This window comes from Rutidosis leptorrhynchoides, chromosome 11, assembly GCF_046630445.1.
Source record: "Rutidosis leptorrhynchoides isolate AG116_Rl617_1_P2 chromosome 11, CSIRO_AGI_Rlap_v1, whole genome shotgun sequence".
In the NCBI taxonomy this organism is placed as follows: Eukaryota; Viridiplantae; Streptophyta; class Magnoliopsida; order Asterales; family Asteraceae; genus Rutidosis; species Rutidosis leptorrhynchoides.
In genome coordinates, this window is record NC_092343.1 from 13,285,350 (window position 1) to 13,306,532 (window position 21,183).

At 38.1% G+C, this 21,183-nt stretch overlaps 1 protein-coding gene across 1 annotated transcript; it reads left to right on the top strand.

Moving 5' to 3' along the window:
• Positions 1-832: 832 nt before the first annotated feature.
• Positions 833-4,387, top strand: LOC139874324 (uncharacterized). Its single transcript, XM_071861768.1, has 3 exons — positions 833-893; positions 1,438-1,442; positions 3,344-4,387. Exons 1-3 carry the CDS (start codon positions 833-835, stop codon positions 4,385-4,387), a joined length of 1,110 nt encoding a protein of 369 aa, XP_071717869.1.
• Positions 4,388-21,183: the final 16,796 nt, after the last annotated feature.

Below are 21,183 nucleotides of genomic sequence, written 5' to 3' on the forward strand. Positions count from 1 at the left end.
ATTCTGTCCCAAATCAGCAAATACAAATTAATTGAGCACACACAATACACACGAGACTTTTTACGTGGAAAACCTCTCAAAATCGAGAGTAAAAACCACGGGACTCGTAAGACACTTAATGTTCCACTATCATCAACAAGAGAGCAATACAATAATCCTTCTCTAGCTCAACTAGAGGTATACAACATCATCATACTCTTGAACAACAATAATCAACAAGTATATGAAGAAATTAAAGACAAAAGATGAACAACACTACCCCAAAAACTGCTACTGTTCCAGCAGCGAAAATACGAGCTACAGACCTTTTTAGACGAATTCAACGGTTGAAAAACCTTGGCACTGATGTCAAGAAGACACAGTCCAAAATTGGAGAAGATTCAACGGTCGGATCTCCGGGGATCGTCTCTTTTCTGAGCTGCTGTACATAAAAACGGGAATTTGAGGTTTATCTCTTTTTCTTGATTACTTTTTGATCTCTCTCCCTCTTGATAGATCAAAGAACAGCTGCACACAACTGATTCAAATAATGCACCCAGATGTTGACCAAGTCAAACTTCATCTTGGGCCTATTTTGTTGGGCTTGGGCCTTTCACATTAATTGGAAACCAATAACCCAACACTTGGAAGAAGAAATAGAGCACCACAAAAAATTGGCCACTGATTTGGAACTAAAAGCAGAACAAGGAGGAATAAGTGACAGCGAGCGAACCCTTTGGTTGAAGATCAACAGGCCAAGTCTTGTGGATATTCGGTATCCGAGAATTACTTCTGATGATGCTGCCTTTTTTAGAGGAACCGATATCTGAAAAGGAAATACGGGACGCCATAAATGAATGTGGGAGTACAAAGGCCCCCGGGCCCGATGGCTTCAATCTCGGCTTCTTTAAAAGGTTCTGGAACATTATCAAAGCTGATGCTATTTAGGCTGTCTTGAATCAAGCTTCTAGGGCATCACAAAATCACGCATCTTCACTAGCACCTGCTTCTAATTCCATCCTATTTACTTAAGAATGCGTAGATTTGGGGCAATCCTAGTCTATGGGGAAAACAGTTATACGTTATATTTGTAGTATGCTAGTGGTCACATCAAAAGATGGGTAACTTTGACCCATTTACTTAAGAATGCGTAGATTTGTTAAGACATGCAAGTATGCAACCTCCTTGAGTATATTTTTAGTTACAACCTCATAAGTCAATATCTCAGATATTTTGATTAGTATTGTAACATTATTTCTACCAACGATTTTTTAAAATTGGAAGACCGAGTATTTTTGGTTCAGGTTGACTTCTTCTGGTTTGTACTTAGCTTTACCCATTTTGACACTTTATTCAACTCATCCATTCAGTCCATCTTATCACCACCATCCATAATTTTAAAAAGTTTTTTTTTGGAGTATATGAACAAGATGTTGAACATACTTTTTATTCTTGCAGATAAGGTACAACAATAAATACGGCTGGTCCTGAGCATTTTGATACCCAGTGCAATATAGTTGAAATATGCCTCTCACTTTCCTCGAAAGAAAATAAACAATTTATAAATGTTTATAACCAAATCAATTCAGAAACCTCGTATTTAGAACGGTTTAAAGTAAATAAATTAAATATTACAACTTGAAGAGACAAGTTCTAAATTACAAGTTCAATGGTGTAGCTAAAATGATACTCTATCCGTCTCGATTTAATAGTTAAGTATTCTTTTTTGGTTGTCTCGAATTAATTTTCACTTCTATAAAAAGGTAAGAATAAGAAGATAAAGTTCCTTTGTAATTTACTATACGCATCTAATAAAGAAATATGTAAAAACTACATGGTAGATACTTAGACAAAATTATAATTGCACAAGGATTTAAAGTGTATTAACTAAATAACATAAGTTAGTTTAAGACAATGATAGATACTTGAAGAACTTGAGTGGATATTGTTTTTTACAGAGAGGGTTTGATCTCTTTCCTCCCACATAGTTAAAACTATACATCTTGACTTTTTTCATGTAATTGGTTCAAAAAATTCTTTAAACTTTTTCAGAAATATATACGGATTCTTCTTATTAGGCCCGGCCCTGGCAATGATGTTTGATTAAATAATTAATCATGTACTTTTTCCTATTTATATGTAATTTCACATGCTATGTTATAGTTCAATAATTTTTTTCGGATTTACCCTTAGAAAAAATGTTTAAAACACCCTATAATGATGCGTTCCATTAGGATATGAATTAATGGACATCTGTAACTTTTTCCATAAACTCATACCTTATAGAAATATTTCAAAAGGACAAGCTCGAGAACGATTTGGGAATTAGAAGTAGGACCACACTCGTCAATTATATTCACTTTTATAAGAGAATTTGCAACTATGGTTCAGTAAACTCCGCATATAAGGCTATGAGTTTCCTAGTACTCTAAAACCAATTGGTGATAAAAGGAGGTTCCCCTAAGATTATATACATACATTTATTTCTTTTCCATTCTTATGGGACACTAACCGATTAGCACTAACAAGAATTAATGGTTGCATATACTACTAGTCATATAAGGAAGTCAATGTGGTACTTTTGGCTAGCTAGAAACAATGCCTTTTTCAATAAGGAGTTTACGTGTAGGTCTACAATAGTGAAAAAGTCAAAATTAAATCGTTTGGATGGGCAATGAGCGCAAAGTTATGTTACTCCCATCAATTTTACATACGAGATTCAAATCCATGGGTTCATTTATAAGAAAACAGGACGTAAGCTTTTCTCAAGACAATCAAGTTTGCTTCTTTTGTTTACAATGCTTAAGTTCATAATTTGTATTTTCTTTTAGCCTCTAATCCAAATTTATAATGGTCTAATAGAAGGCTTCTTTTGGAATGGGCCAAGCCAACAATTTAATGGCTAGTCTTGATCATATTTATATATTCTTCTTTGTTTTTTGTCAAAAAAAATGTGGTAACTTAAGGTCATTGGGCCCTCCACATAGGTGCCCAAGCTAGGAATGTATGCAACAACGGTGACATTTTTGTCTACAACTTAGATGCGAGTTTTTGGGGGGTGATGAAATTTGGGTTGATCTCTTCCACACCCCATAGTAGGTGGGGAGGTAACCCATCAGTCTGCCATAGCCAACGACAGAGTTTGAACAATCTCGTCGAGGGAGCGAATATGACATGTTTTACCGTCAAGATCTAATGATCTTAGCATAGTATATAAATTTATAGTGTGTATAGAACATATGTATTTGTCAATCAATAAGAATAGTTAATAACCTATAAAATATAAAGATTTAGATCGGTCTCAAAAGAGTGGAAGTCTTTGATTGATAGCTCTGAATTTAATTCCGATTTCATTGTCTACCAGGCTCAACGAAAACGTCTTCTTTTATGGTGTGAGTATACACATAATGATTGTATAGTTGATGATGATGATTCATTCCCCCAACACAAGATTTCTTTGTCGCAGCCTCTGTCCTTTAACCGATTTTATTGCAGACTTAGAAAAAGAAAGCAAATAGAGTTTGTTGGTTGCTCTTATGGCTTGCTTTGCTATGCTGGTTGTTATTTAAGTAGTGAAGATAATGATTATTTCAATCGCTACTTTATATGGAATCCTTTGATAAGAAAATCAATAGCAATTGAAGCACCTTATTATAAGCGTATTTATGTTGGTTTTGGTGTTTGTCCTAAAACTCTTGACCCTAAGATTGTCAGGATAAATATCATTCACGTTTCACGTAATGATGTTTTAAATGATGATGACAAAGATAAAGTTTGGCGAGTTGAAGTATTTACGTTAAGTGGAGGGGTGTGGAGAAGTCCGTTAACCAAACTTCCTAGTAAATGGTTAAAAATTGATTTGTCTCGTTTTGGTACTGGTGACAAAACTCCAACAGTTATGAACGGGTTTATTTACTGGTGTGCCTATAATAATGATACTAACACGATTGTATCATTTGATTTGGGAAATGAAGAATTTGCAAAAGTTCGAGTACCTGGTAAATTAGTCGATTTCAACATCTATAAACTAAAAAACTCTCTTGGTCTGGTTGGTCTGGATCATTTTAGCTCAACAGAATATGTTTACAATGTGTGTTCGACGGACCATGTTTCAAAATTCTTTACCAAGCTCTTTAGTGTTACCTTACCAAATATTTATAGCAGTGTTTTGGGATTCAGGGATAATGAGCAACTTATAATCGTAAAGTGCGATGATGATGCACGTGGATATGAGTATGTAGCTTATGAACCCAATTTGAAACACTTCAACAGTCTTAGGAACGATGTGAGTTGTTCCACTTTTACCTCCTACACTGAATCTCTACTTCTGCTTGATCAATCAGGCACACTTAATGATGATGAAGGTGATGATGCACACACTACAAGATTTTTAGATCACGAAAGCTGAAATCTACTCATTTGTTTGGAGAATGCAACAAGGAATATATGATTATATTGAAGATGAAAGTCTAATTTAATATTCTCACATTTTAGTTTTTCGTTACTTAATATTTGCATTGATGCATTTTTGGTAGCTTTTAAATCTTAGTTTATGATTTGTTATTGATTATTTATTATTTATGAAATATGAATTATGATTTATGATGATGATTAGACATTTAGAGGGATATAAGGTACACACTGAATCAACATCATCTAATAGTATTTGGTCATGCATATTTTTACCATAGGGTTAATATGTATGCTCAATACGCAAAGGAGGGGGGGGGGGGAGGGGGGGGTTTAAGTATCTTAGAACAAGGCTCTCTGGTCCGGCTACCGTGAATAACCCTGGCCGAAATGATGATGTCGGCAGGGTGGCCAAGTGATTAAGTCCACCTCCGATAGCGGTCGCTGATCAGAAGGCCCCAAATAAGGTTGTAGGTGCTAGCTTAATAAAGAGCTAACATGTTAACCTTGAGAAGACGAGAGATGATGCTGGTTACGTAAGATGAGTAGCAGATAATGGTTACGTAACGTGGTTGTGTTGTTAGAATGATAATAAGGGTTTGTATATATACGCAAACCCTAATTCTAGAACCATCCGAGATAATGGTAATCTCTTCCATAACCAACTCCCCCGAATCACGGATATAATTATGGAAAAGATACTTACTTGGGGACCAAGTAACCGCCGTACCAGGAACATAGGCATTCGATACGAATCCGCATGACGCATAGCGCATACAAAGTACACGAATACGCATGCCAGCGAGTGCCCGCATACGTATGTATTGCGCATGAGGGTTGCGGTATCATTATGTCCCCCCAGTTTGATGTTATATGGCGCAAGACATATGATATCAAACTATTAAGTGAAAAAGAAAAAACAATAAAACGGCTAGCATTTAATTTTCCGTGTGCGTTTCGATGTAATTAAATGCATGTCACTGTCGCAGAAACCCATTCGGCTGACAAGACGTAAAGTGGCAGTTTAGCAGGCGCGTGTGAGCCACGCGCTCAACACAGGACACATCGAACTGACACCCACGCGTGTGCAAAAAATAGCAATCGTTGATTGCGTTACACGTGTACAGCCACGATGAAACCCGTTTCACCCCATGACCCCCAAGTTGCACTATAAATAGACCTGTTTCACCCACATTTCCATTTTTCTGCATCAAGCTTCCTCAATACGCTGCCTATTTGAATTCCGATCAAAATCCAAACATTCCGGCCAACATCTAAAGGTTAGTTGTTCTCCGATTACTTATAGAAAATGACTAAAGCTAACGAGACATATGTAGATAGTGTAGTGTCTATTATAGAGTAGAAGCATATTGATTCTTTAGTTAAACACTACCCACCCCTAGCACAGTATAATCCGGTGCCTCCCTAGTCTAATCAACGTGCCCACAAACCGCCGGAGAACAAGGTAGCTATATATGAGCATTCGTTTAAGCATGGCAATTTTAGGGTGCCTCCTTTCGACTTCTTTTTAGGCGTTTTAGATCATTTTGGAGTAGGGTTAGGGCAATTACACCCTTACGCAATAGGGAAGATTGTACTATTTGAGATGTGGTGCATTGCACTCAATAAGGTGCCCTTAGTGAAGGTGTTCTGCCACCTATACCACTTAGCGAATCATCACAAGTCGTGGTTCACTTTCTTCGCTCGTCAGAACTTCACCAAAACACCCAAATCGAACGCGGGTCACTGGAAAGAAACCTTCTTTTTTATTGACCAATCTGTTGTGGGAGCCACCTTTCCGCAAACACTTGTCTGGTGCGAAAGCATGGCTAAGGACGTGAACAAAACCCCCGTCCTTGACGACGAGGAAACGAAGTTGTTAGCGGAGTGCACTAACGCACAGCTTGTGCACCGGTCATATGGCAATGTTATGCTGCAATTGGGAAGGATATCCGCGCACTGGCCATGGGAGAACATGCGTCCAACCATAATCGCGCGGAATGGCAAGGGTAGGAATAGTATAAATGCATATGAATATTTAACCACTAGCGTATACATACATGTTTTAATATTGTGCATATGCTTGCAGAGATGAAGATGAAGAAAGTGCTAACCGCAGAGGAGATTGCGGCCATCTCCTTCCGCAAGCAGAATGTTAATGAGCCGCTTGAGCAGGAGAAGACTGGTGAGAACGAGGTGCAAGCACCTGCCACCTCGGGCAACAAGCGCAAGGCTGCCGAAGCCACACAAACCAAGCAGAAGAAGAAGAAGCTAACTCCTAAAAAAAGGAGGACATGCGGAATGACAACTTTGTCCCCGTCAATCCAGCATCCGCAGATCTTCCTCCTCCTATCACCGGTAAGCATCTCTTTTCTTTCGTAAACATCGTACTATTAACTTAATGTGCTAACAAGTTACTGATATGCAGAGCATATTGAGGAGACGCAGCAGGCACCGCCGCAGGAAAATCCGGAACTGGAGGCTACCGCCACGTCCAGGGACAGGGCGATACACCTTGACTCTGATTCTACGCCGGTCCCACCGCTCAGTAACTTCCGATTGGTAAACCTGCCGTAGCTCACCCAGTCCTCCGCCGAGAACGCCGCAGATCAGTCTGCGTTTCTGCAACAAATCTTTTCGGCTGAGTTTCGCAATCAGCTAGCCGCACTGCCCTTTCACCAAGCGCTCAATGCCTTCGTCCAAAACGGCCTTGTATTCTTTGGTATGTTTGCGAATCAGGCCCGCCGCTCCACCAATTTGTATCAAGTGGCCGTGTGGAAAGAAACAGAGTTGGGACTGCTGCAAGCGGGCGTTAACTAGGTCAAAAAAGACAGGGATGCCGCGGAAGAAGCGCGCAAGGCGGTGGAGGTGACTGCGACGGAGACAAAAGCCGCGCTGATTGAGGAAAGGAAAAAGAACCGCGAGCTGGTGGGAGCGGTTGACCAGGCTAAGGGGGAGACGGAGTGCCTGCAGTTGGAACTGGAAAGGGTTCGCAGGGAGATGGACGATGCAGTGACTGGCCGCGAGCTAGCAGAGGCAGACTTGTCAAAGCTTCGCACCTCCCTTCCTGTCATCGCGCAGAAGGTAATGGACTCGGGGCCCGTCACCGAAAAGTTCAACGCCTACATCGATGCAGTTAAAGAACATGAAAATAACAAGGTCATGCTGGAGGTGATCAAAGGCTGCGACCTCACACTACCGTACCCTGAAGTTGTGCGAAAATATTTGAAAAAGGGTACAGCTGAGGCGCTCATAGAAGCGGAGCAGGCCATCCAGTCCATCCCGATCCCCCTAATAGACGCATTCGCTGCGGATCCCAATATGCCAATTGAGGGTTTCTCAAGGAGGATTTTTAGATTCAGCTTGTAATCGTTCGCACTGTAAGTCATAAGCTGTAACGACCCGGAAATTTCCGACCAAATTTAAACCTTAATCTTTATATGTTTCCGACACGATAAGCAAAATCTGTAATTTTGAGTATAGAAAGTTTGAAATTTATATTTAGGTAATCAATTACCCTTTGACCATGCCTGACGATTCACGAACACTTAATTGTTTGTAAATATGTGTATATACAAATATATGTATGTGTGTGTGTATATAATAATAACCTGATTATGTAAATATTGTATTATATGCATTTGTTGTTATAATTAAATATATAAAATGCAATTACAAGTTAATTCTAGGTATATTAATATTACATACATTGTTATTTAATATCAGAATTATTAATATCATTATTCTAAAAATATGTATCTTATTACACCTTCATTATTACTAGTATTATTATTAAATATCATTATTATTTAAATATCATGGACATCATTTTTATTATTAGTATTAACTATATAAATATATAAATGAACAAAATTCTGTATCACATTTAAATCAAGTTTTTGTTCATAACTGTATGTTGTTATACTCTTTCCTTGATTCAAGGGACGACATTAGAATCTATTATTATCATAATATTTCCAAAATCTGTTTCAATCCTTTTCTTCTTTTATTTTTTTTTGTATTTTTCCTTTTATCTATTTCCTGAGTGATTTATTCCTATCCCATATTCGATTATATATAGCATTCGATTAATTCAGTTGGAGTTGAAGGATTAATTCATTTTCACTATCTTTATCAAATAACCACTTGATGTCCTCCTTTTCCTTTATATGAACGAGTTGTTACAACTCTTTTCTTGGAGCTGTGATCGACACCAGCACTCTTACTTTGGCTCACCTGCACAATCAAAACAATCATCGAACAACCCTAAATTCGACCACCCTTCATCAACTGTTGCTAAAGCCGTTCTCCTTGCTCTTTTCATGTATCTGTTTCGAACCACCATCAGTTAGAACCAAGAATAATAACCCACCACCACTAAACCATCTCCACCACTGCCATGGACCACCCTAACCACCTACAACCACCATATCATCATCATGTTTAATTGCCTTCTATTTCTTCTTGTTGTTCAAAACGAAACGACCACAAACCAACGTTTCTACTGCCTTTTTGTTTCTGTTTAATCTTTTATCAATTACTATTACTATATGAAAACTACCAATTAAACCCACCACAAACCATAACCTGCTGCTGCACGTTCTAGCTAATTTCCTGTTCTATTTGAAACCCTATCAAAAACCATCACCAATTATAAGTGCTGTTGCAAATGATTCTATTTCCTATCACTTTATTTGAAACCACAGGCTACTACTCGATATTTCTTCTCCTTTTCTATATGTTTCTGTTTTCTTCACAAAACCCACCGGCCACCACCCAAATTTCACCTTCCACCTTCATCAACCGTCACCTCTCCGACACCTTTCATCACGACCACACTCCATGATCACCACCGGTTCATTCATCACGCCACCATCAATCACCACTTATGACCGCCATCTTTAACAAACCCATTTTATTCGTTATTGATCCTACTGTTACCGCCACCTGCAAAACATCGATACTTTCGCTGCATATATTTTTTTTTTCCTTTCCTTTTCGTTCTTTCTGTTCCTATTTAAACCTCGAACACAAAACATCTCAAGACTGCTACAGCCACTCTTCTTGTCTCCTGTTGAGCAGTTACGAAATAGATAACGATGATGAGGAGTTATGAGGATGTCTAGTCGATGATGAAGATGATGAATAGAGGTGGTTAGGAACATGATTGTGATAAGAGAATATGGGAGTAGGTGGAACACTAGTGGCCAACATATTTGGTAAATGCCACTTGAGTGTGTTTGTTCTTTGGCATACCAGATTTTTTTTATTCTCTTAAACGTACCAATCAAATAAAGGGTGAAACTTATTTACTTAGTGTATTGGACTAACGAGTACTACTCGGGCCATGATCTTTGTTTATTCTGTTAGGCCACGGATTCATTTTATTTAGTTGGGCCACGAATTATATTGCTGGTGGATCGAGATTAATTACTTGGGCCGAGGTCCAAGTTTATTTAGTGGGCCGATAGGATTATGCTGATGGGCCGTAGTTGTTTGCGGTTGAACTGAAAATACTATTAATAACACATGATATACGAATTTCGGTTAAGAGAATTTAAGTTGCGAATTAAAACAGAAAACCTTAAGGCAGTGTAGTGGTTAAAGGGGTTTCTGTTAACTGAGAGGTCACGGGTTCGAGTCCTGTGTTGGGCAATTCTTTTTACAAAGACATTTAAAGGGTTCGTGAATCCGAGGCCAACCTTATACATGTTCAATGATGTTATATGTATTTTTACTACAAAATACATTAGGTGAGTATATAGTCCCACTTTTAAACTCTAAATATTTCGGGATGAGAATACATGTATTTTATGTTTTACGATATGGACACAAGTAACTGAAAAATATATTCTACGTTGAGTTGTACCACTGGCATACTTCCCTGTAGCTTGGTAACTGTTATTTACAGCGGTATTGTAAACGCGAATCCTGTTGATAGATCTATCGGGCCTGACAACCCCAACCGGACTGGACGACCAGTATTCAACGGTTGCACAGTACTTCGTTTCGTGACTACACTTGGTACGGTGTAGTAAGATTTCTTAATAAAGGGAATATGCGACGTGATTAAATGTTAAGTATGGTTACCAAGTGCTCAACCACTTAGAATATTTTTATTAAATGTTTACATATGAAATCTTGTGGTCCATAGTTATAACGCTGCTAGCATCAAACCTATATATCTCACCAACTTTATGTTGACGTTTTAAAGCATGTTATTCTCAGGTACGAATTAAGTCTTCCGCTGTGCATTTGCTCATGTTAAGGACAATACTTGGAGTCGATCATCGCAAAGGAACCAAATGTTGATAACCTCGTCCGGATGGATTAGGACGGGTTTTCACAGTTGGTATCAGAGCGGTGGTCTTAGTGAACCAGGTCTTGCATTAGTGTGTCTGACTAGTAGTTGTTAGAATACATTAATGAGTCTGGACTTTGACCGTGTATATATGTCAAAAGTTTTGCTTATCATATTTAGTCGGAAATCATCTGCTTATCATCCTTAGGAATTGCCTGCTTATCATTCATAAGTCTAGACACGTCTTACTGTATTTAGTGCATCGATAATGTATAGACAAAATTCATATCTTAGCATATCTGTTACTTTGGACTTTAGTTGACATCTTTTCAAAGATTCTCCGTAATTTACGGGATTTTGGTATTATATATACATATGTAAAGTATGTATTGAAGAGTACCAAATCTAACTTCTATAATCTATTTCATACCAAAAATTCCTTTTTCCGATTATACAAGATGGATTCCGCATCTAGTTCGAATTCCTCAGATTATGACAGCTATGCCGATATGGATTTTCATTCAAGCTCCGAAGGCAGCATCACCGGAATGGATCAACCAATCTCCCATCATCTATTCTGGATGAATTGGGGGTGGGTTCGTAATATACTAAGTCACTGGAGACATGAAGAGGGTGATCCCTTCCATCTACCAAATTGCCCTCTTGGCGATGAACCTGAAGCACTTACCGGCGAACCTGTTCGAGAAACCATTTTCTCTCTCATTTCTAGAGTATCTCGTCACGATTATATACTATCCCATATTTCAGATCTTGTTCATTCGCTCACTCCAACCACCAATCATCCCGGTGTACTAGCAGAAGTTAACGAACTTCGCACTCGCGTGACGGCTTTGGAGAATATGGTGCGAAGGTTACAAACACCAGCAGCAGCATAATCCGTACCACCATCACCAACACCGACAGTACCCATATCACCCTCAACCACAACCGCGTCGTAAACCTCAACATCACAATTTGTATCTCGGATATCAACATCACACACCTCAATATCACTATCTGTACTTCGAGTATGATCTTCGTTTTACATATCATTCTATATCGATTATCTTCGCTTTACTTATCGTTCTATCTCATTTATCTTCGTTCGACATGGTAATTATGTAATCTTTAATGTTTTAGAGATCATGTAATCAAAGTATTAACGATAAATCAAAAAAAATTTAATATCTTATTGACTCATTAGATCCATGATTACATCTGAAGAAAATATATATACAAGTATATTTTCATAAAGATTGTAATTAAAAATTCTTTCGTACAAACTGTTAATGATGAAAATATTTTAACGGGTAGGTAGTACCCGAGGAATATTTAGATCTCACATTAATAAGTTACAGTGTATATCCTTCGAATCTGATTCAACGGTTATTTGCTATCTCACCTACAATCACCGATATACGTATCTGTTCACCCCAGATTTACCATTTCCATTTCAATTTCAAATTTGGATTTTTATCTATCAGAATCCAACAAGTGGCATAAAGAAGAAACATTGGACAAATTAAAAATTGTTAGAAACACACGAATTAACTAATTGAAATCTGTTAAGGATTCCACGCTAACTGTTCCTAGTTAACTGTTCCCAGCTAACTGTTAATTCCGTATTACATTTTATCGCAATTTAGTTTATTGTCATTTAAGTTCTGTTATTTATTTTACGCACTTTAAATAACGGGACACGTATACAAGGTTTCGACCTATCATATCGACCCATCTATATATATATTTCGGAACAACCATAGACACTCTATATGTGAATGTTGGAGTTGGCTATACAGGGTTGAGGTTGATTCCAAAATATATATATACTTTGAGTTGTGATCGACACTGAGACCGGTACACGGGTCACGATACGTATTAATTAATTCGAATATTATATATTAAATTATATATGAATATATTGGACTAGTGGACAACTGGACTATTGGACTGCTAACTTTGGACAATTAAAATGAATTAAAATATTGATTATAACATATGAAACTAAACAATTCTTCAAGTTTGCCACTTGATTCAATCCTAAACCTCATTCGTATCTTGACGATTACAATTCGCATTCAAATCTTTTCACGATTCTTGAAAACATCTCGATTGAGAAGTTGAACCAACTGCACCTCATCTCTGGAAGAAAAGATCGTTGTATGAAATTAATGCACCTGAAGACTCTCGAAAACTGAGTAAACGTTTAACCCGTATCCATGTTAGCTCCTTTGGCGTTATTATTATCAAAAATAACTTTGCAGTTCCTCTCCAAAGTAGTCAATTTTGTCACAGCTCCACTTTAATTTCTCAGTAAGAGTACTCTTAGCATAACCTCGATATATATACGTTGTTCTTTCGCCATCGTTACCGGAGAACCTTTTATATCCCATCATATTATCATCAGCGTTTAATCATCTAAAAATACAATTCTCCAGAACCCATTTTGGTTTGATAACCAATGACCCATGTCCGGTAACTTTGAAAATGCTGACAAAGCAGCATGTTGTAAATGGTCTTCATGACCAAAAGTTGATGATAAAAGAAGGAAGTGTAGGAACGCTCGATAGAAAATTTGGAATTGGAAACCGGATTGAGCAAACCGTAAAGGAGACTCTGAACAAGTTACAAGGACTAAACTTGTACATAAAGAATCATGACGATTCTGTAGTAAACACCTTGCTTCTGAATCTAAACCCTTACGGGTCAATCTTCATCATCATCCTACGATATTAGAAATTCCAAGATATTATCATATCTTTCATTATAAATATCCTCAATATTTCTGAAGATATTTTCACAACTATCCTTATCTGAAATCATTTATCTCTCCGTGATATCTGCATTAAAATATAAAGGGAACTGTGTTAGTTTCTAAAACCTTCGAGTTTAAAATGGGAATGTTCTGAAGCAGTGTTGGAAACTGATGCATGAATTAGTATAATATAATGAAACTTGATCAACTTCATTATATTACAGTAAGTCATGTTGAGTTTCTAATGGAATGTGATGATCCACAGTACCATCATCATGTGCCATGTTACACGACTCTTACATTCTATCTAATCTCTAAACATATCAAGAAAATATTCTCTTGATGATTCGGTCTTTTCCAAGATATTCTAGTAATTTGACAAATCAAAATCGTGTCACTATCATTTCTTTCTAAAAGCATTAGCTATGCTTATTCCAAAATTCATACCTACGAATTTCGGACCATTACTCGCTTGGCTTGAGGACGGGAAGAGGAAACGAAAGAATGAAGCTCCGAAATAGAAATTAGAGTATAACTCAAAGCAAATAGGAGAAGGCATTAACTGTGGATGACAATGATTATAGAAGAAAGGAGTATGAACATCGAAGTATAAGGGAAGATATAAAACTCAATAACCACCCAGAAATTTCAAACCATGTATATCAATACAAATAGCAATATAGAGACACGGGAGAACTAGAAACACTATGAACACAAGAGTATAGTAGAAGTAAATAGATTCTCCTGGTGGTAGATGAAAAAGAAGAATGACAGATATAAAAGTTAGAAGTATAACATGAATCAGAACGGGATGGAGCATACTGACGAATGTTTTAAAGTATGGAGTGAGGGGGAAAGAATAGAAGGTGTGAGCTGTGGAAATAAAGAAACAAAGGGAGTGGATTTATAGTGAAATATACGACAGAGAAATCGAAACAGATTGGCGCATTTAATCAAAGAAGATCATAATTTCCTTATTCGCCGAAGAATCAAATCTTTTAGATTTTCAAGATTTTCTTTAAACTCCCTTAAATTTATAAAAAAAAAAAAATTCACTGCGACTACGCCAAAAGTTAAATCTCTATCTCAATCTCTTGTGACAGCTTCACTCATACGCTTCACATAATCGAATTGTTTTACCACTATTACTAAATGGTGATAAAACTCTAGCTATCAATTCATATTCGTCATAAAAACATTTTATTGTTAGTCATGACGATCTCGATCAAATTTCGGGGACGAAATTTCTTTAACGGGTGGGTACTGTAACGACCCGGAAATTTCCGACCAAATTTAAACCTTAATCTTTATATGTTTCCGACACGATAAGCAAAATCTGTAATTTTGAGTATAGAAAGTTTGAAATTTATATTTAGGTAATCAATTACCCTTTGACCATGCCTGACGATTCACGAACACTTAATTGTTTGTAAATATGTGTATATACAAATATATGTATGTGTGTGTGTATATAATAATAACCTGATTATGTAAATATTGTATTATATGCATTTGTTGTTATAATTAAATATATAAAATGCAATTACAAGTTAATTCTAGGTATATTAATATTACATACATTGTTATTTAATATCAGAATTATTAATATCATTATTCTAAAAATATGTATCTTATTACACCTTCATTATTACTAGTATTATTATTAAATATCATTATTATTTAAATATCATGGACATCATTTTTATTATTAGTATTAACTATATAAATATATAAATGAACAAAATTCTGTATCACATTTAAATCAAGTTTTTGTTCATAACTGTATGTTGTTATACTCTTTCCTTGATTCAAAGGACGACATTAGAATCTATTATTATCATAATATTTCCAAAATCTGTTTCAATCCTTTTCTTCTTTTATTTTTTTTGTATTTTTCCTTTTATCTATTTCCTGAGTGATTTATTCCTATCCCATATTCGATTATATATAGCATTCGATTAATTCAGTTGGAGTTGAAGGATTAATTCATTTTCACTATCTTTATCAAATAACCACTTGATGTCCTCCTTTTCCTTTATATGAACGAGTTGTTACAACTCTTTTCTTGGAGCTGTGATCGACACCAGCACTCTTACTTTGGCTCACCTGCACAATCAAAACAATCATCGAACAACCCTAAATTCGACCACCCTTCATCAACTGTTGCTAAAGCCGTTCTCCTTGCTCTTTTCATGTATCTGTTTCGAACCACCATCAGTTAGAACCAAGAATAATAACCCACCACCACTAAACCATCTCCACCACTGCCATGGACCACCCTAACCACCTACAACCACCATATCATCATCATGTTTAATTGCCTTCTATTTCTTCTTGTTGTTCAAAACGAAACGACCACAAACCAACGTTTCTACTGCCTTTTTGTTTCTGTTTAATCTTTTATCAATTACTATTACTATATGAAAACTACCAATTAAACCCACCACAAACCATAACCTGCTGCTGCACGTTCTAGCTAATTTCCTGTTCTATTTGAAACCCTATCAAAAACCATCACCAATTATAAGTGCTGTTGCAAATGATTCTATTTCCTATCACTTTATTTGAAACCACAGGCTACTACTCGATATTTCTTCTCCTTTTCTATATGTTTCTGTTTTCTTCACAAAACCCACCGGCCACCACCCAAATTTCACCTTCCACCTTCATCAACCGTCACCTCTCCGACACCTTTCATCACGACCACACTCCATGATCACCACCGGTTCATTCATCACGCCACCATCAATCACCACTTATGACCGCCATCTTTAACAAACCCATTTTATTCGTTATTGATCCTACTGTTACCGCCACCTGCAAAACATCGATACTTTCGCTGCATATATTTTTTTTTTCCTTTCCTTTTCGTTCTTTCTGTTCCTATTTAAACCTCGAACACAAAACATCTCAAGACTGCTACAGCCACTCTTCTTGTCTCCTGTTGAGCAGTTACGAAATAGATAACGATGATGAGGAGTTATGAGGATGTCTAGTCGATGATGAAGATGATGAATAGAGGTGGTTAGGAACATGATTGTGATAAGAGAATATGGGAGTAGGTGGAACACTAGTGGCCAACATATTTGGTAAATGCCACTTGAGTGTGTTTGTTCTTTGGCATACCAGATTTTTTTTATTCTCTTAAACGTACCAATCAAATAAAGGGTGAAACTTATTTACTTAGTGTATTGGACTAACGAGTACTACTCGGGCCATGATCTTTGTTTATTCTGTTAGGCCACGGATTCATTTTATTTAGTTGGGCCACGAATTATATTGCTGGTGGATCGAGATTAATTACTTGGGCCGAGGTCCAAGTTTATTTAGTGGGCCGATAGGATTATGCTGATGGGCCGTAGTTGTTTGCGGTTGAACTGAAAATACTATTAATAACACATGATATACGAATTTCGGTTAAGAGAATTTAAGTTGCGAATTAAAACAGAAAACCTCAAGGCAGTGTAGTGGTTAAAGGGGTTTCTGTTAACTGAGAGGTCACGGGTTCGAGTCCTGTGTTGGGCAATTCTTTTTACAAAGACATTTAAAGGGTTCGTGAATCCGAGGCCAACCTTATACATGTTCAATGATGTTATATGTATTTTTACTACAAAATACATTAGGTGAGTATATAGTCCCACTTTTAAACTCTAAATATTTCGGGATGAGAATACATGTATTTTATGTTTTACGATATGGACACAAGTAACTGAAAAATATATTCTACGTTGAGTTGTACCACTGGCATACTTCCCTGTAGCTTGGTAACTGTTATTTACAGCGGTATTGTAAACGCGAATCCTGTTGATAGATCTATCGGGCCTGACAACCCCAACCGGACTGGACGACCAGTATTCAACGGTTGCACAGTACTTCGTTTCGTGACTACACTTGGTACGGTGTAGTAAGATTTCTTAATAAAGGGAATATGCGACGTGATTAAATGTTAAGTATGGTTACCAAGTGCTCAACCACTTAGAATATTTTTATTAAATGTTTACATATGAAATCTTGTGGTCCATAGTTATAACGCTGCTAGCATCAAACCTATATATCTCACCAACTTTATGTTGACGTTTTAAAGCATGTTATTCTCAGGTACGAATTAAGTCTTCCGCTGTGCATTTGCTCATGTTAAGGACAATACTTGGAGTCGATCATCGCAAAGGAACCAAATGTTGATAACTTCGTCCGGATGGATTAGGACGGGTTTTCACATAAGCTTAGGCAGGCAATTGTAAATACAATTTTTTGGCCCTAAGTCCCGTGTTGGGCAGGCACTTGAGACAATCAGCGTTTGTAATAACTTAGTTTATATTATATATTATTGTATTATGCATGCGTTATCTATTAATCGTTTATATATCGCGAATCAAAACAAAAGATGAACCACATGCCCATGCGCATAGCTTTTCAAAACTCATGCGCATACGCAGGTACTGCGTAAAATAAACCAACATTTTAGCAATTATTCCTTGAACAGTTTAGACTCAACAGCTACTGCGTTATTGCTTTGTCATGTGCTAGAGGTGCACTTTAGCTGTATGGTAAGCAACGCAACTAAAAACAAACCAATGCTTTTACACTTAAGAGTTCCTCAAGCAAACCAATGCGAGAGTAATTACGCACAAGCAAACCAACGCTTGTATTTTTAAGTCGACTTGGCTGCCATCTAGTCTGCGTGGCGCTTGGCTAGGGGAAAGCCAATTCCCTTTGCCTGCCGTTAATGTCTAGCCTTGTAACCAAATAGGCTTCTGCCGCACGGGGGCTAGAGGTCACCCCTTAAGTAGGCAGGAACCGCATACAAAAAAGAGAAATATACAACAAAAGTATGTACGAGTAAATATTTTAATTAGAATTAATCATGATTACAGCCGCGACACATCCAAACGGACGGAAAATACATAGAAAAAATAATGTGCTAAAATAAATTGGAGTGATCAGGTCCATCCAGCTACATATAACATTTTTTCAACAACGTCGCGTGCCAAGTGCGTTTCACAGGTTTTTCATCTAATGTCTCGAGATGGTATGCCCCAGTGTTGCTTGCTTTTGCTACCTTGTATGGACCTTCCCAACGGGGGTCCAGTTTCCCAGTATCCTTCGCATGACTTGCGTCATTCTGACACCAAACTAAGTCCCCGCACTTATAAGAGCGCGAACGCACGCGCTGATTGTAGTACTTTGCAATTTTCTGCTTATTATTGGCTTCATTCACCGCTGCAGAGAGTCTGCGTTCTTCAAGCAGATTAAGATTTTACCGCAAAGCTTCTGAGTTATTTTGTTCGTCAAAATTCTGTATGCGGAACGTTGGCACCCCAATTTCTGCGGGTACAACAGCTTCTGATCCATAGACCAAACTGTACGGAGTCTCACCAGTGCTCGTTTGGGTGTTGTTCTATGCGCCCACAAAACCTTTGGTAGTTCGTCCACCAAACCAATGCGACCATGACCCAATCTAGCTTTGATTCCAGCTACTATATCCTGGTTGGTGACTTCGCACTGGCCATTCGCATGCGGATGCGCAACGGAAGTAAAAGTTTGCTTAATATTAAGCTCCGCACACCAACTACGAAAAGGATCCCCCGAAAACTGCGTACCGTTATCACTAACGATTTCATTTGGTATGCCGAATCGACAGACAATGTCTTCCCATACAAAATTTCGCACCCTTTTTCCTGAAATTGTTGCCATTGGTCGTGCTTCAACCCACTTCGTGAAATAGTCAATTGCAACAATCAAAAATTTGATATTTCCTGCGTGCGCAGAGTATGCGTAAGATACTGATGTAAATAGCATATGGTATATAATAAATGATAATATTACCTCGGTCTTTTGGAAATGGTCCGACTATGTCAATTGCCCATTTGCAGAATGGCCATGGTGAGGAGACTGGTATCATTGGATGCGCAGGTGCCCTGCTGATAGGTGCATGTATTTGGCAAGATTCGCATTGCTTAACTATGCGCACGGTATCTGCGTACATAGTGGGCCAATAATAACCTAGCCGCATAATTTTTGACACAATAGACCTGTGCCCCGAATGAAGAGCGCATGCACCTTCATGCACCTCGCGTATAACCTCCTCTGCCTCTTTCGGACCAATGCACCTTAAGTGCGGCCCTAAGTAATTTTTTTGATATAGGACGTCACCCTCAAGGGCGTACAGTGGTGCCTTGGTGCGGACATTCTTTGCATCAATGGAATCCGTAGGTGAGGTGCCGTCCCGCAGGAAAGCAATAATAGGTATCATCTATGTTGAGCTGGATTCCTCAATAGGTGCTACTAAAGGCATCATAACAATGGATTTCACATACAGTTCTTCTATAAGAACTTTCTTCCCCAGATGATCAAAGGCCAAAGCAGCCAATTTGCTAAGCGCGTCCGCCTTCTTATTTTGCCCCCGTATGACGTGGGAGATTTGAAAAGCCTCAAACTAGTCAGTGAGGTTATGAACAAGCGATAAATACTGCTGCATGGCTATGTCATGCGCTTCGAAGTTTCCGCTGACTTGACTGCATACCAGCTTTGAATCCATATAAGCGTGCAAAATTTTAACATTTAACTTATGCGCAATACGCATACCTGCTAACAAAGCCTCGTATTCTGCTTCGTTGTTCGTAAAAGCAAAATTAAACCGCTGTGTATATGTATGCTCTTCACCATCTGGGCCAGTTAAAATTACACCTGCGCCCGCGCCGGCTGCGCTGCAGGCACCATCGGTGTATAATTCCCATGATGACAAAGGTGGCACAGGCGTATCCTGATGCTCTGCCGATGCCTCAACATCCGCAGGTAACTCTGCTAGGTAATCCGCAAGTATTTGACCCTTAACCATGCTGCGCGAAGAAAAATTTATTTCATGTTCTCCTAACTCAACTGCCCATTTAGCCATTCGGCCAGAAATCTCAGGCTTGTATAACACCTGAAAGAAAAATGATTGCGTTAGTCAATGCGGTAACCCCGGACATTGCCGCAAATTAGGCATGTACCAACCTGTTTGATCGTTTGATCAGTTAGAACCACGATTGGATGTGCTTGAAAGTACCGGCACGAACGCCGCGCTGTGTGGACTAGCACATATACTAGCTTTTCTATTGGTGAATAGTTTACTTCGCTTGATGTCAGCATCTTGCTTACGAAGTAGACCGGCATTTGTGTCTGAGAAAACCTCAGCATTATATTTCTGCGAAATAAATAATGTATGTAAATAAAAGTGGATTACCTTTCCGCGATCTGCGATAAGAACCGAGCTAATAGCCTCTTTCGATGCCGCAAGGTACATCGTAAGCGTTTCTCCTGATACTGGTGCGGTGAGTGTTGGTAATTCAGAGAGCACCTTCTTCATCTCCTGAAAGGCTGATTCTGCTTCCTGAGTCCATACGAAGTCTTTTTTCTTTAAACAATTCTTCAAAGTATTGAAGAATGGCAATTGTCACTATGCGGCCTTCGACAAAAATCGTGTGATCGCCGCAAGCTTCCCGGTTAGACTCTGCATGTCTTTCTTCATCTTCAGAGATGGCAAACTATCAATGGCTTCAATCTTTTTGGGATTTGCTTGATTCCCCGCGCTGTCACCACATGACCTGGAAACTTGCCTTCCTCTTCCCCAAAACTACATTTGAGCAGGTTAAGCTTCATGTTGATCCTACGTAGAGACGCAAACGTTTCTAGGATGTCTGCGAGCATTTCTTCTTCGGTGTTACTTTTAATCACCAAGTCATTGTCATATGCTTCA